Raw genomic sequence first — 24,168 nt, forward strand, 5'->3', positions numbered from 1 at the left:
GACACTTCTGGAAAATTCCCATCGTTTTTCAGTAATTCAAATCTATTATACGTGGTTATTTTTGCATAAGATGGGTGTTCTACTACAAACTTAGCTTCTTTGAATGTTGCATTCTGGTGGGCCATTGTTTTTTTAATATTATATTGCTTGATATACTCTGGGCAGTTTCTAGAAATAGAGGTGTGATCTGACGTGTTACAAAATAAGCATAATATTTCTGTTTCGCATTTTTTATTCTCATCACTTTCGTCATGTTGATTAATTAGTGCACGTTTGATAACGTTTTTTACTTTTACATTGAGTTGACGTGTGACCATAACACAAACACTTGTAACATTGCACCACAGGGTTTACATATGGATCTACATTAAATCTTACTAAGTTAATTTTGACTGTGTCTGGATTTTTGTTGCCTAAAAAGGTGACAATTATCATTTGCCTATCTACATAGCTGACTTGTTTTGATTCTGATACCCGTCTTTTCATACGTTTCACCTCAACAACTGATCAGATTCAATTTTAGTATTAAAAAAAAATTTCTGAGAAAAAAGTATCCACCATTCGAATGACTCCTTTTTTGCGTAAAGAATTTAGGTATAAATGCGATTAGGTTATTATTTTTCATCAAATTGTGGTTGATTAAAGAATTAGCAATATGATATGATTTGAATTCTATTCTGACTCTTTTCATACATATGGATTTGATAACTAAAGTATCATTTTTAAATTTTAATGATTCCCTCAAAAAATAGCCTACTTTGATAGGAAATAATCTGCCTAAGTTCTTATCTACATGTTCAAGATAAACGAAATAAGGTTCTTGGTCAGTGTTTTAATATTTATTGTTAAAATCATATATCGGTTGATTCATTGAAATTTTTATCGGACGGCACCTGTGGGTCACCCTTGGGATCGGACATTTATTTGATTCGAAAAATTAAAATTCTATTTGATAAAATTGAAAATATAAACTAATTAGATAGGTGTACTTATCTTTTAGTGTAAAAACTACTAAACACTTTTTTTGGCACCAACACTATGTTAACGATCTTACTCGTAGTAGTGTTAGAACTCGACTGTTTCTGTATCTGTACTACCGTCATCTTAATTTGATTTTATTTATCTTCAATCCACATTATATTTTCAATTATATAACTCATTCTCACTCATTATTAGCTAGTTTCATTGGTCCATGAATTTTCCTAGTCATTGTCCTTTCACATATCTTTAGTTGATGTCCATCCGTATTTGTTAGTATCATAGTTTCCACCACGTATATAATTACTAGTTTTATCGCAATCTCTTAGACTTGAGTAATTATTTTTCAACAAGTGACATTTATGTAGTTTGCATATAACAGTAAGATCGGGAGTTAATAAAGCAACATTTAATACATATACATATTTATTAAATAATTGGCAGTAGGTGATACCATATTTACCGACTTATTCAATACATATAACATACAATCTATTCCTAGACTTATTCACATTCAAAATAGTTATGCTGGTTATCCAAAAAAATATGTGTTGCTGATTTTGTATTTCAATGATAATAAAAATACAAAATGAATCTTCAGTTCAGAATATATTGCAACTTTGGTGTTTGAAACACGATTTAGTTATTTTACTCATAATAATAACTATTAACTACAGAAAATCAAACCAAATCAATACCTAAATAGAATTTCTCTCCTTGTAGGTAATAGGCGTTAAATCAAATCCGTTAAAATATTGAAAATCTACATATCCATTCCAATACAAGTACAGTCACTATTATACTTAAAAGATAATATCATCATCCACTTTTGTTGATAAAAATATATTTAAATTTCATCAATTTTCTGTAAGATTATGTCCGATGAGTGACAAAAAATGACGCTCAATTACATTTATAATAAATTTAATCTAAAATCTGTGTGGAGTATCTTCTTAGACAACACACAATTACTCAGGAAAAAAACGTTAATACTTAATATGCCATACAAAAGCAAATTTCAGGTAAGGTGATTATTCATGAACGTTTATTGGAAAAAATGTAATAAAATATATCCTAGAAAACAATCTAGAATAGGTTCCAGAATTAGGATTATATAATCTTCGAATAAAACTTAGTTTATAGCGGTGATTTTAATATTTAAAAAAATTTATTCAAGCTACATTTTATGAATATCTTAAGTATTAGCAGTTTCTACAGGAAATTGTTCTGTTATTACATTTCAAGTAAATTGTGTAGAAAAAAAGAGATCTTAATTAACAAAAATACCGAATTCAAAAACTATCAGATAGTAAGATCGTTATCGTTTTCATCAGATTTAAATAAAATTCTGGCAGTTCAAAGATATCAACAAACCAAAATCGTAAATACTTTATTATGATCAATTATTTTTGGCATAATGGTTCCTTTCTATCATATACAGAACATACCTATATTTACTTTTTCCAAACATGAGGATAACTGATTTCATGATCATGGGATCTAAAAAATATTTTTTCTCGGTGAAAAAAGAATTTTCAGAATTTATTGATCAAAGTGTAAGATTGTATTTACAACGAATATAAGTTTAATATTGGAGTCACTGGCAAATTTGTTCCTCATAAATTATACTAACTACATCTTTATTAAAGAGCAGTTTTGACATATACTCTAAATAGATATTATGAACCTTTAGTCTATCTCTCTTTTGGAATAGATTATAGGCACTATGAACATTTATAAAATTTATCAACGTTTTAAAAGATTTGATGGCCATTTTCATAAATAAACTTAACGTATAAATTTTGTCATACGCTTCTATCTTTTAGTATTTTGTAATAAGACTTGGCAAAATTCTCCTTTGGTTAGATATTGCTAATAAAAATGGAAAGAAAATGTGAAAAGTATAACAAACTGAATATAAGCCGATGTAATAAAATTTAAGAAACAGAACTGTTTAAAAAATCTTAATATAGCACTAAAAAAATAGACTATGACATAAGTAATTATAACAACATAATGACAAAAATTGTAATGAAGTTAAAACTATAACAGAAAACATAAAATAGAAATAAGCACAAGAATATTACCAATAAATAATGTACAGAGTAAACCATACAATTATTTTTCAAAAATCGTCGCGCTATGATTGTTTCCAAATATTTTTTCTATGTAATTCGTTGCTTCAATTATTTTCACAAACATTGAGACTATAAATTCATAGTCAGCTCGTTGATATGGTTGGTTAGAATTTTAGTTTATGTTTATAATATAGGCTGACCTACTTGGCAATATTCGTCCCAAACTGAATTATCCTATAAATTGTCTCAGTATCATTCATAACTTACTATAAAGAGTATCTCAGGTATAGATACACTGATGGTAAAAGGATCTCACATCGTTTTGTACATGCAAGATGTAAAAATCTAATAAGCAACATTAACATCGACAAAACCTGAAGCTTATTTTTAAGGATATTAATACGTCCATATCATATAGTGTAAGAATTGCATAAATTAAGTCATATAAAGTACAATATTTGTATAGTAAATAATAATTTTGGTGTAATTTATTTTATTAAATAATCTGGTAAATTCCACGCAACCCTTTATGGTAAAGTAAGGTACCATGAACTTGATTTAAATAAACATTGTGACACTATCGATAGGCAGCATTACCTACTAATTATTATTTTTAATAGACATAAAAATATTGTTGGGATATTTTCAAGCTACTGTCTTCACATCATAAAGCACAAAGAAACGTACGCATCTTCGAAACACAAAAAATAGAGGCAATACTAAGAATTAAAAAAAAACTTTTTATACTGTATCATTCTAGCCTATTATCCTTGCAAGGGCGTAATCCCAAATAGTGTAATAATAATAATAAAATAACTAGTTCACACTAGAAAAAGATGTTTTCTTGCTCTAGGAGCATTATCTATTCATTGATTTATAATACGAATATCAACTTTTTAAATCTTTTACAGTTATATTTTCACGGAGATGCAACTAAAAACCAGAGTATGCAGTTCATAATCTTCTACATATTCCTTAAACAGTCAACTTTGACCGACATTGTATGTATCTATTCAAAGCTCACAGCATTACACTCATAACTGCATGATCAAAACCATGCTCAGCTACTATTATTGAAATTTATTTTGGTTTTTGTTCTATCAGTATAGTATTCCCAGTAGAACACTGAGAAGAATCCAGGCTAACAAATATACCATTACTCTAAATAGGAGTTAGGAAGAGTAAATAATCAGCAAAAACAACTAAAATTGCTTAGTAAAAGTAAGTCTTATTATCAACATAAATTCATTGCGTGTGATAAAACCCAGATTAAATAATGTACTACCATTCATAGATAGAAATTATTTGGAACATTTTTCAATACATTCCGCATTAAAACTAGTCAGGGATGTTGTTGCTTTTATGAACTATATATTCCAACATTTAACTTGCACATATTCTGTATCTGTAAATGAGGACAAAATGTTTTCCAATAAATAAACTTTTATACAATCAAAGAATTTCCAATTCCAAATATAAATGAAATAAAATGAAAAGTCGATATTAATTAAGAATCCATGGCAAATATCTTCAGAAATAATGATGCATATGATGATTTGGTTGTTCTAGTGAGGTAAACTAGTATGTAATTAAACCAAAAAGGAAATTGGATAACTTTTATTATAACGAAAATCATATTGTTATAAGGGTTGTAACATAAAACTCAAAAATAAACGTGACAATACATAAATCAATGAATAAACATTAGATAAAACAATAAACATAAAACCACAAAAAAAACATGTTCTTTTTAAGATTCCGTCATTTTTCGTCCACATCAATGATAATTGGAAAAATAATGAAAAAGTAATAAGTGAACCTTATCATCATAAAGCGCATAAATATATTAAACTGGCTAAATGCGTTTCAATAAAATAAAAACTTACATTGTTCAACATAACTTTTAGTTTACTCTGTACATCTCACACAAATAAATGGTCACAACTGGTGTAAAGGATACAATATAATTTTCTCAATAAGCCAACCTTTCAAACACTTGCCACAAAAGTTGCAGACTCTATTCCAATTAGACTTAAAATCGAAATGAAATTATACTAATTTAAAACTGTGTTAGAACTATCACAAAACTGAAGGTGAAATTCAAAATATGTTACATTAAATATCTCGGAACACTTTTGATACATATTTAAATAAAAGGTTTGCTAATAAAGAAACACAAAAGTATTTTTTAGTGTCAACATAACTGATAAGAAATAAAAATAAAACTTAAAATGCCAACCTTCAAAATTGTGACAAGAATTCATTGAATGGTTAACTTAGATAAAAGTGGCAGTAGAAATACTTGTACACAAAAAATATTATGTACAAAGTAAATTATTTAATGAGTAACTTAACTATACTGCTACCATGTATGCCCTAATTCTGAAAAAACTCCAAATTGGAAATACTCAGTATTATTAATTTACCTAAATGTCTAAAAATGATCTAAGACTATATACAAAAGTTGTACTAAATTTTTTCAATTATATCTAGGTTATATGTACATTTTATATTATAAATAATATACAATTTTTATACATGAATAAATTAAATGCAATAATTTAGAAGCAATACGAGATGAATCTTGTTAAAGGCAGTGATAATGAATACAATTGTACATCATTCGCTTATACAGGGTGGCCCAAATATTTGGAAACCCTTAATACCACTTTCAATACTTGTACTATCGATCAACATGACTTGAACTTTTATAACGTTTATTAGAAGTTCATGTAACAATGGTTTAACATCATGTAAGTTGAAATGGAAAGTATTATTAAAGGTAACAAGTCAGAACCTTGATTTTTTAGGTATACTAAACACAAATCATGGAAATCGCAGTGTGAAAAAAAATTAACCAACAATTGGAAACAAAAATAAGAAAAAATTATTAAGGATAATTTGCATTATTACTGAAAACGTATAGTTTAGTTAGGCATAAATTAAGTCATTGAGTTTCTATTTTGAAAATTTAAAAGCAATTATTTTTAAATTATTTGTCTGTCAAATGTTGTGAAAAAGTAGTTTGTTACAGTTAAAATGACTAATAGTTGTATGAGTCATAGATTAAATACTCCTTATATACACATCGCCTATGTTTTTCATGTAGCACATGTTTGGGCCTCCGATTTTAATATTCCCATCCCCTATATTGTGAACAACCTCGATTCGTAGTAAATTTTTTGCAAATTTCTTCAACTTGCTAGTAGAGGTATAGAAGGGAAGGTTCTGAATATAAATTTTAGTTCAATTTCTAATATATTATTGACTTTAGCTGTCAACTTGAATTAAAATAAAAAACCACCATCTTTCCTTGGAAATCGTATGAAGATTACCAATACGAAAGGCTCTTATCGGGTTTAAAAACTAGCTTTAATCTTCGTCTATTCAGTTTATTATTTTTCAAATTGTTTCATTCTTTAATAATAATAACAATAAGACAGTAAAAAACTTATGATGATAGTTAGAACGGTGTGTACTTGGGGAGTCTTAAATCTGTGTATGAACCAAGAGTATGTATATATGACATGTATTATCAATTTTATAGTTATAGTGTATAAACTTTATAGAAGATTGTCTCATAAAAAAATGTTAATATGAAACTAAGTTGGACCTCTGTAGAATAAGGTTTCCATTATTTATCGTCCATGCAATAATATATAAACTAGTTAAAAACATCAATGATTAACTTTCGATTTCAAATATGATTTTAATATCTACATGATTACATAACTTTAAACAACGAACAAATATGATCGATTAAACCAAAAAAATATTTTTGACGGGATGTGTGAAACATATACATGAAACTAATTAAAAGTTACCAAAATTTTGGACTCGCCTGATAGTTGAAATTAATTATACCAATTAAATTAATGTTTTTTCTAAATTTAACATTGAACACAAAATTGCAGTCGTTGTCTTGCACCCAAGAACTAACGTTGGTGCATTTTAAAATTACAGTCTGCCTTATTTATGACCATATTAGTAAAACAACAAAAGCGTGAAAGTCTACAGTACATTTTTTGAATAAAAACAGACCATTGCTTGATACTTCAATACGATGTTTATATAGCTCACCCATTATATGGCAGTAATCAGATTTTAAAAAAATTGAAACCAGGTACATATTTATTCTAAAACTAATATTTTCCAATGTAAAAGATTCGTGAGTAATAATAATTGGGATCCTAGAATTCAGCTTAAAGGTAAGTATGAGATGTTTTATCATGATATTTGATTTTTCATCTTCCTATTTCTTTTTTAATGAAATTCTTTATATTTAAATTAATAATTCTTTTTTTATTTAAAATTGAATTCAATAAATGTTAAGATTTGAAACCATTGCATTTCATATATCATATTGAACAATATCCAGTAGAAAATTTCACCATTTAATTTAACAAATGAACTAGTTCCGTCATTCTTCATTAGAAGAACATAAAAATTCCATAAAATCTTAAAGCTGAGGAATCTTCTTGTCAAAGAAGTTGTTCAATTAACAAACAAATATAATAGCTAGAAAAAATTCTTGAGTAAGGTAAAATTATTTCCCCTAAATAAATACTACATACATATGCCAATTATGAAAGGTCTATTTGGTTAATAACGATTTTAAAACAGTAATATCTACTTGATAATAAATTGATACATTTTATATTCTAAATTCAAATTAGAGCGCATTACACTATGCTGATCTCCAATGACTATAGGATTACACAAAAATCACTCGAAATCATAAGATTCCTTGAACTTGTAATAAACTAACTTCAAATTCCAAACTAGTACAAAAACTACCTGTGGTCGAACCATAAATGTAGGAAAGTTCGATCTTGCATTGTTTCATCTCAATCCTATTTTAAAGATTTATAACACAAACGGAGTGTAAAAAAAATGTAAGCAGTCGGATAGTGGTATAAGAGTGAAATATATCTCTTATATTCGTATTCTTATTATTGAACATTTCAAATCTTCTTACTCACAAATATAAAAATTTTGCTGTAGATGAAATTGCGTAAACTAAAGAAATTGCAGTATTAAGATTGCGAATTAAATCCCATGAAATGAATCAGTAAAAAGACAAGTGGCATGAAACATTTGAAAGTTTGGAAGCACAACATTACTTGCAAGAAGCCACTAAAATAGTTTCTGCTGAAAACTGGAATAAATGCGTCAATCTACTATTCGAGTTTTCTATTTTACATGTATAACATATTAACACTTACTAACATTATTTCCAAACTTTGAAACTTGATTATTCATTATCGGGGTATTCAGAGATTTCCTAGTTTGTGACAATAATTAACAATTTATTTTATTTAGTTTTTAGCCTCCCATTTATGGCTTGACTATAACCAATATACTTAATCTTAAAATGGAACTATTTATATTTTCAACTACGAACCATATTGTAAATGTACATTAAAAATATTTGTCAAAAACTAAAAGTATGAAGTTTTTCAATAGAAATGTTAATATTTTTATTTGAAAAGGTTTAATTAAGGAGAATGAAAAATTTAATATTAAATAGTTAGGTAAACGGTTTATTTGATAGCAAAGAATCTGTAATAGAAGTATAATCACATCCAATAAATTGCGAGTTTTTCAAAAATTTATTATTCTTAGAAAATATTCTAAAAATTGAAAACTGAAACTTCAAGGTAAAATCGAATAGAACAAATCGAAACCACAAATTTATTTGTAGCGATATACAAAAAACCAAACAAAATCGATCGAACTTGACGGAAAAAAATGTTTTAAAATTTTGGAGGAAAGGAAAGAGAGCAGAGAGCATCAGAAGCTACTATGAAAATGGTTGTTGTACTATCATGGCTTGGAATTGTTTTAGTAATAGAAAGTCCAGAAATATTGTGATGTAAACTAAACATATATATGTATGCTATATGTAGAGGATTTTTTTATTATTGTTCAAATTTTAGTTTATTTGTTCAATTTCATTATAACTTTTTTAATATGTCAATCTAAGTTTTTTGAAACTAACTTAATGATAACATTTTTGTAATTAAATCTTCCACCATTGAGTATGAATTACGTGCAACTCAACTTTATTTTAAGGTAGATAATTTTTCCAACATTTCCTAAATATACAAGTATACTAATCATTTTAGATTAAATCTTGGGCTTTGAATAACTGCAACGATAAATTTCAGGAATTTTTTTCAAAATAAATGTGAATTTTAAAAATGGAACCAAATTCGATTCAATTTTTGAATCTACTCTTTTAATAGGGTCCACATTTTGGAATTAGAGGTTTCAAGGAAATGGATATGGTAAAGCAATATTTGAATCTACTTTTGCAAAACACAACAAATTGATCACCATTGTCTGCTACTATTGATATCAAAAGTGTAAAAACGTATCTCGTTTTGAAATGTACTATTTAACATATTCTGGTTAGACAATAAAATAGTGCATTTGCTTACTCACCTAAACCTTAGCCCTGTTACTTCCCTGTATAATATCCAATATCTCGGAATTACTGTCATCCTCTTACAACTGATGTTCTAAGTGAACAAACAGTCTACAAACAAAACCAAGGCAACCAAATATCCAGCTCAATGAAATACCCTGGATGATGAAGAAAATCGAATGGAAAGGTTCTGGTAAAGTGTGTACCTATTTTTTAGCTAACTGCTAATTTAATATAATAGTTATTTATAAAAACCATACAGCATTGCAAATAATGCATATGAGTATCATCAACAACAAAAAATACTTGATGCTTCTGCGACGGAGACATAATATGCCATTTCCTCTTCATATGATATAAGAAATTACACGTTTCTTATCGTGCGGGTCTTATTTCTCTTATGTGAGTAAGTGAACAACACGAATTCTGTTATATTTTCTATTGCAAATTAAAGGTATAATTATTATATAGGGAAATACATTTAGAAAAATTATTCAATACCCTATGTTGCTCTGAAAATTAATATTTTTCTCTTGTTATCAATCCAGCTATCCACCTATTTCACATTCTTTCATATTTTGTATAACTATTTCTTAATATTATGTTGTGTTGATAAGAAAAATTGTTAAAAGCTATTCAAAATGTGTTTAGACTTATTTTATTAATAATAATAACTATCCCTAAAGACTGCACTGATATAATTGCCTTATCAAAAAAATGTTCACTATTTTTGACCTTATTAAAATTTTAAAATATTAAAATTGGTGTAAATTCAGACTCAATGTGATGGGAAATCAGGCTCCTAATATCACAATATTTACATTATTTCAATTGCTATATTTATACTTATCCTTATGCATAGTTGCAATTACTTGCATTAACTTACAGCTTTTAACAGCCATTAAAACTTAAAGCTTCACTATTTTCAATTGAATTGAAATAATAAAGACTGAAAATACTTTAGACTTTCCTGCTTAGCAGTTAAAATAATTTTGGCATTAGATGGAATCACAATCATTCCTTTCTTCCTTGGTCCAACTGTCATACCTCCATTCTCTGTAGTAAAACTTCTTTTTGAAGTGGGTATCGTGTTTTTTTTTATCTTCGGGGTATCTCTGGTACTTTAATAGCGCGGGGTTCAATCTAGTGGGACTTTTTTCAACAGGTACTGGTTCTGGACTAAAGTTTATTGATAAACTATTAGAGCGAACAGGAGAAGAAGGAGAAGGTGTACGAGGAGGGCCCAATTCGTCGGTACCTTGTTCTGAAATAGGTGGAGAGTCAAGGTACGTCTTACTTGTGGGCATTTTAAACAGGGTGGGTTTGGAGTTGGGATTGAGCTTTAGCTGTTGCTTTGTAGGAGCGACTATAGTATTAGGGGGAATATCTCCATGACCATGGCCGATGCCAGAGTCTGGTGAAGTATTGCAACTATCATTCCCTTCAGTAGACCTGCGTCGTTTATCTAACTCGGTTGAAGCGAATGCCACCAAACGATCAAAGCCCGAAGATATTCGATCTTGCCATTTCGATTCTTCACTCTCTTCTTCAACTACGTCGACATCTAAAGAAAAAAATTATATTTGAATAAAATTGTAGTTGACGATATATTATACAGTAAAAGTGATCAAAACATGTAGAAATTGTAATAACTGATCGAATACGGGTTTATAATTGTTTTTCAACGTAACAATGTTATATTTCCATGTCAAAAATTTTTCGAAAAACGGACAATTAAACAATAATATGAATAAAAACACTAGCACTTCATTTTAATAGACGTTTAATGCTCTTTCCAATAAAACCCTGGTTTATGATTTAGTATTCGAAAAATGACGCTCTCAACTTATAGAGGTAATGAGATCTTGTCGGCACCTTTTAATAGAACATTGGATGACCCCGTTAACGTTTGAGAACAAGAAAATTCAAACATGGGATGTGCCTCTCTTTATTAACTGTTCTTTTCAATCTAAATAGCAATAAAGTTTTTTTCCCGATTCTGAACACAGCTATAATTCATTATATAAGTTGATCAATACCAGTAGGTGGTATTTCCTGAGCAAAGGATTTAAGATGTTTCCAAAGAAAGAAATATAAAAAATTCTTCCTTCCAGCAAATACACTAAGCCCGAGATTTGTCGTTTGACCACCATTGGTCAAGAAGAAAATGTGAGACAGAACACCTTCTGTGGGAAATATCATAGACCCTCTTACGTCTATTTGATTTTCTATCTCGTGCGTTATAAGAGGCCAGCAAAGTTTTGTTCAAAAAATGGAGGCCCAATAAAAGCATTTTTAAGAATACCAACCCACACATCAACTATTCTATTCTATTACAAATGGTAAATAACTAACATTAGACTTTGGATTTCTTTCAAATAAAGAAATTCCTACTTTCTTGTGCAGTCTTTATCCTTTCCATGAATTAAAGTAACTTCTTTGTTTAACACTTGTCTAGACTCATTCAAATTATCAACACAAAGATCAACAAGTAGAACTTGCCTTATCAATTCTACCAAATAGATAAAATTTTCTAAACAATTTTACTTTATAGCAGAAGTAGTACAAAGGAATGAATATTTATAGAATTTGTTTCCATTAGTACAGGATTCGAATGGCGCTTCCTACTCTTCTAATCATTACTATTAGAAGGAAAGAAAATATAAAATGTAGGGAGGTTCTAATTACATTTAGGGCGTTATGTTTGGAAAGTGCTTTTTGGAAAATAATGAGTCAGGAAATATAATTGAACGCCCATCAAAAGAATGTGTCACTTGACTTTAATTTCCATTAAAGATTCTAGGAGATTAGAGTACAAGTTATACAAAAATTTATTAGGGTGTCAATGTCCAGTTTGATAAAGACCAAAATTACGTCAAAAGGTCCAAAATAGATTTTTTAAAAACACGCTATTTATTTGAAATAGCCCAAAAATCCAAAAAGGTAATTCAGCAATATATCACTTTTTAAAATATATTACTGATTATATTCAGTTTACTCAAAACATAATTAATATTTTCTGTAAAATGTTATATTGTTTGTAAAAAAATTAGCAATATTTTATACATGAACAGCGTTTGTAAATTGCACTTTCAGCCTTCGTTACTTATGAAAGCAATGTGTTGAAAATTAAAAACGAGAAGTAGTTGCCGATATTTTTGAGTTTGGACTGAATGATATGACGTGGAATCAACTTATACATTAAATTATAACAAGATAATTACTAATTTGACAACAAGCTTTGATGATATGATACTAAAAAAACGTTTAATGGAAAGCTTCCTCAAATTCTCTCATAATATTAACATCTAAATGCACGGATTATAAATAGAAAATACAAAGGAAATGCTCGTCATACTTGCCTGAACAAATTAATATATTTTCAAAATGAGATAGCATACTACTTCTATTCACATTCAATTTACGAAAATAGATGAATAAAACGCATTATTTGTTTCAAAAATTACAATTAGTCATTTCAATTTCTCATACTCCCTAATCTGTATTAAACTTACCTTAAAAATCCAAGTAACAATAAAATCAATAATACATATTTTTAAGTACTAAATTGACATTGATTATGATTTTTAGAGGGCATCAACAATTACAAATTAATTTAAATAGAACTAAATTTAGGGAAAACTCGTTCAATGATAAAATCCCACACTTAATATCTACTAATTGTTCTATGAACTAGAATAATGAGCGACCCTACTCAGCGTGTTTATAAAACAAAACCTGCCAATATCCAGGATTTGCTTAAAAATAAGAAGAATTGTTAATTGTTGTACTGAAGTGAACAGACTATATTCTGAGCACGTATTAGAAAACCCTTACAAATCAAATTTCATGCAAGATGTTTCCGAGATAGCAAGAAGCGTTTCATATTGAATGGCATTAGAAATGTTTATTATAAGGTGCACACAGTAATTAATCATTTTTTACTATTTGTGAGTGGCTCTGATTTGGAATTATATTCGACATACTTTGTTGTATGAATAAGTAATTGGATTGTATAGGAGCAGAAGACAAAAGCCTCGTAAAACAATGAAAAAGACATTATTTGAAAAGTGATGAAAATAAATAAGTAAAGAAAAAGGACAATAGCTATGTTTTCCTATAATTTCAAGATTTTGTTTTCGGTTCCAATGATTTTCATAATTACTACCAAAACACAGGAACTAAATCAAAGTTTCGACTTGAAGAGAAAGCGCAAATACAACTAGCACAACGAAGATATATTTAATAAGCTGCAAGAACACATTTTAATTATGAAAAAATTATTATTAAGATACCAATAAAAACTTGTATTGATACGGCAGCTATAGTGAAGGCGTTACTTTATTTTCAGGTTAATATTGAATTTAAAAATATTAAGTAAAAATATCCAGAATTAAAAATGGCAACATTTTGATGAAAAAAAAAATTCGAATTGACTGGTTTAAATGAAGATAAAAGAATTTAATTAGCAGCAAAAATTTCAAATTAATGAAATGTATCATTGGACAATAATCCTGTTACTGATAATAATGTTGACCAACCCACCTGTTAAAGAGTGTATTTATTATACTACAGATTTTTATGTTTATGATTATCGCAAAAAGTACTTATCAAGAAATATTCTAGTTTAGAAAACAATGAAAAAAGGAGAGTTTTTTACTTTTCTGAGGTTACTGCTTTCCGAAATGATTTCTAATTATTCCAAAAATTCAATTTCTCAAAAGAATATGATTTCTATGGTTGAAACAATGAAAAATATTTTTCCTTTCCATATTTTTGAATTTTGATAAATTTCACATTACATATAATGTGATCTAGAATTATGTACACTAATTTATATATCACTGATAGTATGTCCAAAAATAAGAATATTTTTTCTTGAAATCTGAGCAAGCATTCAAAATGGTAATTTGGGATGTTTTTTCTTTAAGTATTTGCCTATACTTTGGAATAATTAATTTCTTATCACCACCTACTCTATCCCATTTGAAAACAGGATAATTTGGGATGTTAAGTCTCTTTTTTAAAGATCTTTATACATTTGAAAATGTGACATAATAATCCTCACATGCTCTTTTAAACTATCCTATATTTATATGGTAAGGGGTAATTGGTAACATGGAATTAATTATAATGTCTTATATTCACAAAATATGAACACCATAATCAAATTCATTGGTTAGTTTTATAAAAAGCGAACATAGAAAAATACTCTTGTTTTTGATTTTACTATCGGCTCTAGTAATTAATATATATAATTCTGGGCCACCTTGTATAATCTCATTGTAGATTATACATAAATTTTGGATCTATGTAATGTAAAATCTGAAATTTTTGGCAAAAAATTTTATTCAAGTTATTACATTATGCCATGCAACTTTTCAAATGTTAATCTAAAGCTTTTAAAAACATTTAAAAAACGACCAATCCATTTATAAAAATAGGTATAAAAGTAACTATTAATACCATCACCAAAATCAATAAAGAAAAACTAAAATTTGCTGCGTTGCTAAATTAAGAAAAAATAGCGCTAAAGCTACTTACCACCAAATTTAATCAGCTTCTAAATCTAGTATGGTAGGGAGTATTATGCATGCGCTAAATTGTGCGCGTGAATAATGTGTGCATGCCTGAATGTGCGCCTCCTATTTAACGCAAACAAACTACAGTAAATATAGTATTTATTACTAAAAAGTGTTATTATACGGAAAAAAATTGATTTCCTGCCAAATGGTATATCTTCCATAAATTTTTCTATAATTTGGTACTAATGCATGGGAATCGTGAACGTTAATTTTCGCGTTATTTCTATTTTTCCTATTTCTATACAAACCATATTACAAAATCCTATGTATGTAAGAGTATAATGGATATAATAATTCAGACAACGCCGAAAATGAGTAAATTCAATAAAAAATGGTTGAAGATGGAATTATTATCAGAAATTTAATGAAATTGGAGAAAATTTCTTCTTGTAGCCAGAAGAAATTCCATCGTGAAACTTCTACTAACGACTCAACATGTTGCAAAAAGTATCAGCAGCCTCAATATTCCACTCAGTTACATAATAACATAATAACGCAAGTGTGAAGTAAGCCTTCGAAATAATTGAGGATAGTGCACTTAGCAAGAAGGAAACGTTGAGGAATTTTTTAACGTTGACGCACATTATTCATAATAATGATCCAAACATTATATTGGAGTCCGCTACTAAATAAGAACAAGTAATAAGTAATACTAATGAAGAAATGGAATTGATAAAACAAAAACATTTGATACGCCCAGATTAATATCAATTTAAACTCAATACTTAATATCTTCAATTTTTGTGTATTGTTATCTTTTTAAAGCGTAAAAATTACATTCTTTTTTTCCTTTTTCCTATGAAATTGTAATTGGTTTTCAATTTTATAAGTATCTACAAACCTGCACACCAAAATACTACTTCCACTAATGTAATCTAAGCTAAAAGTATAAATAGTTGACATGCATCTATATCAATAAACCCTTCAAGACTGAACTGAACTTTCAGAAAACTTTATAGGTAATTAATAACATAATAGATAGCAATAATAATATACAAGGTGAACCAGAATTATGTAAATTAATCATAAGGGGGCTATTTTATGTACATTTTTCTAAAACTGCAAAATAAGGGAAATACAACCCTCCACTATGGCGAATTTATTTTTTCTACTAAATAAGTATATCAAAGAATTCATATTTTGGCAGTAATTATAAGACATGAGAATAGTAATTGTATTCATGTTATTGCCTGACTCATCCTTTATGAATACAAGGAGTTTTTGGAGGTCAAATTTTTAATTACAGTAAAATATATATTATTATACTTTCAAAAAGCTCATATCTATAGCATGATCAAAAGAGCATGGTTTTTTCTAGAAAAATCTAACGAAACAATTTTGTAAAAAATTTCTTTATTTTTAAAAATAAAAAAATTTATTTACGTAACTAGTTGTGACAAGAGCGATATTGTTCAACAAGCATAATATTTGTTTTTGCTTATTGAACTATATCCCTCTTTTCATAACGTGTTTAAGTACAACGTTTTATCTAATTCCGAGCTTTTATAATATTTAAAATAATTTTCATTTACATTGAAAATATTGTGGAATCAAATCGTGTTAGAAGCATTGTTACTATGGAAGCAGATCTTGAAGTATCGTTACTATGGAAGCGAACAACAATTTTTCAAAATAAGTCAAAACAAGTTAGAAGTAATTACTTGAAATGTCTTTAGATAGCCAATCAGACTTTGAAGTGAAAGAGTCGGCAAATGCTGCAGTGGATAGTTCAATACCTGAAAAATCAAGAAGTAGATACGCCCTGGCCTTCCAAAAATTTGAAAAATGGTGCGATTTGAAAAATATAAAGAACATCAACGAAAAGGTACTACTTGCTTATTTTCCAAATTTAAAAACATCAAAGACGTCGAGTTTATGGACTACATATTCACTGTTGAGATCTGAACTCACCGTGCGCAAAAATGTCGATATCAAGAAGTTACTATGCTTTTGGCTTGGCTGAAGAGACGGTCAGCAGGACAACATGCCAAAAATCGGAGATTTTGACGATGGAGAATCTAGAAAGATTTGTAAAAGAGGCTGAAGACGAAATATTTCTATTTGCAACAGTATGACTCAATTTACGATATGATTATAATTCGTTATTATATAATCTGTTCCTTAGGTCGCAATGATAATAAGGATTGCAGTAGCCTGCAGGAAGGCTGAACTGGCGTTCTTACGAGAAGGAGACGTATTTGATGAAGGCACCTTTTTTAAAATTACAATTCCAAAATGCAAAATACACACTATTCACGAATTTTTGATAACTTCTGGAAATATTGCTGGTGACAATCTTCTTGAGCTCCACAAAAAGTATAGAAATATTAAACCTCCTTCGGTGAAGCATGACAGATTTTTTGTGGGATATTATAATGGAAATTGTGGCATACAATCTGTGGGCATGAAAACCATTGGAAAATTACCAACAAAGATTGTTTAGTACCTAGGTCTACCTAATATTAAAGGATACATAGGACATTGTTTCAGACGCTCGTAAGCGCCTCTCCTGGCAGACTCAGGAGCGGAAATTCCTAAAATAAAGCAACACGGAGAATGGAAATCCAGCGGTGTAGCCGAAGGAAATGTTGAGAGTCCATTAGAAAATAAGCAAAGAAATTCAGAAAACATTATGGGCCAAGCCCCTGGAGTACATGTAGATGTAGATAAATGAAATTAACATTAGATAAGTTCAAGATAATATTCTCCCAGAAATTTGACGTACTTTAAATAACTGTAATATTATTATTTTCAATGTTTATAAATCTTAAAATACTATTGAATTAAAATAATTAGTTAACTAATATATGAAGGTTATGAAAAATGTGACGTTTCCTAATGTCAAGGAGTGACTTAAAGTATCACATTTGATAGCGGAATTAGATAAATTAATTATCCTAATGTATTATTATCACTGCCAAAATATGAACTTAATAATCGAAACCTTCAGGCAGAGAAATGACAAAAAAAAAGGAATTCGTCTTTTTAGAAGGTTGTATCTCCCGTATTATTCAGTTTTTAGACGAAACTAGATGAAGAACCCTTATGTTTGGGCATACTATCAGATCTAGAAATTGATGATTGATTTTCTACTGCGGATCAGACCTCATACATTTTACAACACTATTTTCATCTGTAGCTCAGGCGAAAAAATTTCAAGAAATTATTACAGCTCTGCCGGTAATACTATCCAAATCAGAAATTTCGAACAAATATTTGGTGATTTTAATCTCTAATTGGGATTTCATACACAACGTCATGATTTAAAATTCATCTCTCAACTTATGACCTGGTTTACACGATATTGATCCGAATGGTCGTAAGTAATATGGATCACGTTCACTATAATTCGGAAACTTATTGAAGTAATCATGTCATAGACATGTGATATGATCTTTTTTGCCAACGTATATAAGTGGAAAAATGCGATCAGCTGACTGGCCGTTTATTTATATTTTTTGAACTTTAAAAATGATTAATTCCCCTTATATAATTATCTACAATTAATACTTATAAAAAGCGTAATTGACAGCTTTCTGACCTTATGGTTTGTAATTTTTCCATTTAAAAAAAGAAACGTATTGGTGTTCAATAACAATACCTAGAATCTATTATAAAACTGAAAAAACAACTGAATAAAGGACAATAAATCTAGAAAAACTACAGACACAAATATGAAATATCTTGGAAGAATTAAAGCACGATACTAAAGTAATAAAAAGCAAAGGTTTCTGTAGGTTGAGTTTTAAATTTGAAATTTGTACCGACGCAACGGTAGAAATGTGAAAATCTCGGTCTGGGGTAGAATCTGCAATTAATTGATGGGTAACTAATCTAACATCACCTGGTAACATATTTATTCAATTGTTTGATTAAATGTTTGCTCCTACATTGTTTCTCAGTAAACTATTTTCCAATATCTTTCAATTTTTATAACTAACATATAGTTGTATTTCTATTAGATTTATTAATAAACCTTCTTTGTCTATTTTCTACCACATATTAAGGGATAAGAAATTACACACCAAAAGTTAGAGTAGAGACCAATATTATCAAGTTACAAGGATTCAAAAGTGCTTTTTATATAACGGAAGCTATTGTCGAGTATTTAAAACAATGTCAACTTTAACATTCAATCATGAATTATACATTTCAATAATACTTGGAAGATTGGAGTTAAAACGATAATTCTAATAAAGAATAAGAAAATGAGCTCCCAAATGTCTTGTAATGAAAATTGGAAATATAGAATAAGAAAAAAAGATAAACTGCACTGAAATACTTAAATGAACTGTCTGAGAAACGATCAAGATGCAAAATAAAATAGAAGTTGCAATGTGAGACTTCAATTGAATTGTTTATATTATTTGAATGAATATTATGAAAACACTACAGAGAAAGTTAACAACACATCAAAATTCTAGAGTAACTGCAAACACATTGAAAGTTATTTATTAGAAGTTCAAATTTACAATCATGATAACGATTTGAAACACAGTTTTTATAAATATATAGTGTTATAAACTACAAATATGTAATTTGGGGTATACAAATCCATGAGATGAATATATCATTTGGCAGTAAGTGGATAAAATATTACAATATTTTGTATAATTTTTCATATGTATCCAATAGGGAGTTAAAAGCTGTTAAGCCTATATTTCAGCAACAAAAAAGCGCAATAGTTTGACTCTATGTCAAATAATAAGATTAATACACATAATTTATAGCATGCACATTGGAGAAATAACTAATCTATTAAAATATTTGAATTTATCTAAATTTTTTGTTAATGTTAATATTTGGAAAAAAGCAAAAACACGTCATTCAATTTTATTTCGCGTATTTTAATATAAGTTAAAAAAATTAAACGTCAAAGTTATAACCTACTCAATAGTTTTTAGGGTAGGAACCTTAGTTTTCTCAACATAATTTTTTCTGAATTATAAAAAAATAATTTAAGTAGGGGTCACATAAGAAAAAAAATTAATTCGAATTCGAACTAATCTTAATTTAAATAATAACTTTTAACTTAACTAAACAGTCTATTAAACCAAAACGAATTCTAACAGGAATAGTTCAAACTGAGTTTCCGTCATGTTTAATAACAGATGCATCATAAAATGGACTCACAACATAAAAATGTATTTAACATTTATAAAAACTGGTTAGAATCCTGTAACGAAATGGCAAATATGCACTATTAGAACAACAGAAAATCTGAACGTGCCATATATAAAAGTGAGGAATGTAAGAAAAGCTAATATCAAAATAGAAATATAAGCACAGAACTGATGTTCGGGAAAAATGGAACAAAGACACTATATATGGATTAAATAGGAATACTATCAAAAATAGTATATTGATATTTACAAACAAAAATAAAAGCTACTTGAATATAGGCAAAATTATATTTGATAGTTAAGTAGTTCAAATGCTCAGTTCTATAATGATTTGCTTGGAAAAGTTGAAAACAATTATTTAGAAACAGTGATATAAATAGAAATCTAATACCCAATGAACTTGCTTCAAAAGAAACCAAAAAACCCTTACTAGAACTAGAGCCATTTTGTATTTTTGTCCAAGAAATATGAAAGTAGAAAGAATCACAAAACTACCTGCAAAGCTTCATCAGATCATCAAACTAAATAGTGATCTAATATGATTCTGTAATTAGGATATATAAAAAAATTGGAATAGTAGGAAAATTAGAATGGACGTTCTGCGAGGCAGCAAAATAAACCTCAATCAATATATGCATATTATCACAGAATAAACTGCTCATCTGTTGGGAAAATACAAACATATTCAATGTATTCGAGGATGCAGCATACTACTTGTTTGCCAAAGAAATATAGAAACATACTGGAAATATATACATAACAATAGAATATATACATAAATATACAACAACAGAGTGATAGGGAAAATACCATTAAGAAACATGCATGATAGATCAATCATTTCAACTTATCAAAAGATGTTTCATGTTTCAGAATTCATTCAAGATAAAAACAAAATTGCTAGTTACAATTATTTGTTGGTGCATTTTCAAATCTATTCTGGCAATTTGTAAAATGTCCATATAAAAATTTGTATAATAACGAGTATAAGAATAAAATGTATACAACTAGAAGCTGTAATCTCATAATCAATATACAGCATTGTAAAGCAAAAAACCATATTTAAACATAACTGACTCAATATTCATAAAAATTAACTGAAAATATTTATTAGAGCTATGAAAAAAATGTTAGATTTGAATAAAAGTATGATATGCTGTTTGTATTTTAAAGCAAATTATGGCATTATCCGTTAAACATAATAACAGGATATTTTATCGAAATAAATCATATTTAAAATTACGTCTACTCTGTATAAAAGTTCTTGATGCTGGGATAAAATTTGAACAATGTGAAAACAAACAAATCATCAATGAATAAGAACAAATCTTTGGGAAACCTTAATTTCAGGACTTCTACAATAAGTATTGTTAACAAATTGAAAAGCCAATTAAAGTATGAAGACTCAATCGAGAAGAAACGAATTTAATGAAATGTTGCAATGTATTAGGTCATATTATTATTTTTTTAATTCAATTATCAGTTCAAATTTAAAAAGATTATACAAAAATAAACCAAATGAACGTCTTACAGAATTAGGAAGATTTTTAGAGCTTACTATTAAAACATTGAATCAAAGTGTTTTCTGTTTTCTTGTACTAATACACTAAGCATTGTCTCGAGCTACTAATACAAGGATTACCTAAAGAGTTACCTACCAAAAAATATATAAAGTATTTTTTCTTAATATCTTGGGTTCATTTTTCGACATTTCGTCTTTCTCCACAAAATAGGCATTTACTTGTGTTATCACATAGTTTCATGAAAGCATTTGTCCTCCAAAACAAATTGTTAGAAAAACATCACTAGGATCCAGATTCAGAGAATATAATACAAAGTCAACCAATTCAATGTGCAATTCGTGAATTTTAACTGTGGTGGTAACTGAAGTATAAATAAGCGCGTTGTCCTGATAGAAAAGCTGTTTGTTTTTGATAAGATGTCGTTTATTGCAATTTCTGTTTCCATATTGTCAGTTATTAGTCACCAGTTATGATTTTGCCTGTTTGCAGATAAGTTATGAACAAAATTACCCAAAAACAGTCGCCTCTCCCTATATGTGCGATTTTCCGATCATGTTTACCATATGCAAGCAACTGCTATGACTCTTTTCCCTTTTAAAGGAATATTCATTCGACTCAATTTTTCCCGGTATTGTGAACACCCTAGGAAATACTCACTCAAGTTATTTTTGAAAGTTCAATTATTATTTAACGGCGTTACGTCTATTGGTTTTTTTTTTTCGAAAAACAAAAAGAAATTAAAATAAAATATAAACGCCTACATCTTTACTATCAACTAACTCAAGGGGACTAATGATTCAGAGTAGTATTAAAACAAGCTATTATAATTTTTTAAAATTCTATAGAATGGAAAACTTTTAAATGTGTAATGTAGATTATGTTAAAGAAAGATGGCATTGAATTAAAATAGTTTTGATTATTATATGTGGTACAAAGAAAAGGCAAAACAATGTCATTGTTAATTCTACATTAACACTAAAGAAATACTAATTTTTCTCACGTTATAACATGTTCCAACAGAACTAAGTTTATACTTGATTCAAAATCTTTAGCGCTGATTTAATATACCCAGTCAGATAAAAAGTGACAACCTCTAACTGATCCAACAATTTATATTATCACGTGGCCTAGTAATAATTAATGTAGTTAAAACAGAAACTAGAAAGAGTGTAGAAGTAGAGTCTAATGAATATGAATTAAATAAAATAAACAACATTAAAAAAAACATCACATTACAACATGAATTTCATTAAGTTTGTTTCTTCAAGTAATGTAACTATTTACAGGTGACTCCCTTCCACCAAAATTACTAGTTTTTACTGTCATGAAGGTCCAACTTTTAGTTAGAAATTTAAATAAAAAACAAAACGTGCAAAGAATAATAAAATTCTATCTTACCTCCTTCTTGAACAATAGGCGATTCTCGCTTAAATGCAGCTTCGCTGTTTTCTGTTTTGACATTATTAGTTTGTTCTATGTACACAGTGGCGTTCGTCATCAAACCCTGTTGACCGAAAGTTTGTCTTCTCTCATACATATCAACTTCTTCCTTTATAGAAGCTCCAAGTGCTCTTGACTGCAAGGTAGCAGCTAAGCCCTCTGCCACAAATCCATTCCTAGACTCGGGCTCTACACGGGCCGGTGATTTGATGTCATTAAAGTAGGATTCGTGATAAGGTTTGATATCAGCGCGAGGAAGAGGTGTATACATGTCATTCGAATACGTAGAGTTAACCGAATTTGTTCGAGGTTGTGTAGGGTATAAAACTGTTGTTCGAGGGGAATATTGTTGCCTCGGACTAGGTTGGGGCGGGTTTACATACTAAAAAAAAAACAAAAATTATTTAAAAAGCAGCAAACAAATCGTTATTTTCAATATAAATAAATTTCACCTTGTTTTAGATGAAATGTAAAAATATTGATGTCAACATCCTGTATTAAGCTCACCTAAACTGTTGCTTTTTTGCAACTAAAGCTTACATGGTGCAGTAATTGGGTTTTCAAGACTTTTTTCTTTAATTAGTACAATGAGCAACCAGAATTACAATATTCTATGAGTTAATCTCATGGCTTGAGAGCTGCTCTCTTGCATTGGCATGAAGATTCCATTGATGAATTCTCCCAGTATCCTAGTATCATAATATCAGTTCAGTTTTTGGTTTGATCCACACTAAGTTGCATAAAAATCTCCATATTTCTATACCGTTCAGCCAAGTGGGTTTGATGATAGTTTTAAGGAGTAAGAATTTATTTGCAAGAGTGAAGTTAGATTTCTTCCTATCAACCAATTTGTCTCATTGACCTTGATGACACTTTGTTTTCTTTCTTTAACTATGTGCTCCTTTCATGTAAGCCTGGTATCTATATGTAGACCGAGGAATGTTGTAGTTTCTGCTCTGGGTAGTTCCATATTGTTGGTGGACACGCTTCCCTTCTTAATGTATAATCTAC

General features: G+C 28.7%; 1 protein-coding gene across 3 annotated transcripts in view; it reads right to left on the reverse strand.

The window, feature by feature from the left end:
* Positions 1–1,392: 1,392 nt before the first annotated feature.
* LOC130450726 (histone-lysine N-methyltransferase, H3 lysine-79 specific) overlaps positions 1,393–24,168 on the reverse strand; it is a 70,466-nt gene continuing 47,690 nt past the window's right edge. For 2 of the 3 annotated variants that reach the window (XM_056789310.1, XM_056789309.1), the window contains exons 8-9: positions 23,116–23,539; positions 1,393–11,050 (exon numbers count right to left, since the gene is read on the reverse strand). In XM_056789310.1, coding sequence (XP_056645288.1) covers positions 10,485–11,050; positions 23,116–23,539 — 990 coding nt within the window. In that variant the 3' untranslated portion in view covers positions 1,393–10,484. Of the gene's footprint in view, positions 11,051–15,030; positions 15,132–23,115; positions 23,540–24,168 lie in introns of all 3 variants that reach the window. The other variant, XR_008910612.1, reaches the window with a different exon arrangement.

This window comes from Diorhabda sublineata, chromosome X, assembly GCF_026230105.1.
Source record: "Diorhabda sublineata isolate icDioSubl1.1 chromosome X, icDioSubl1.1, whole genome shotgun sequence".
Classification (NCBI taxonomy): domain Eukaryota; kingdom Metazoa; phylum Arthropoda; class Insecta; order Coleoptera; family Chrysomelidae; genus Diorhabda; species Diorhabda sublineata.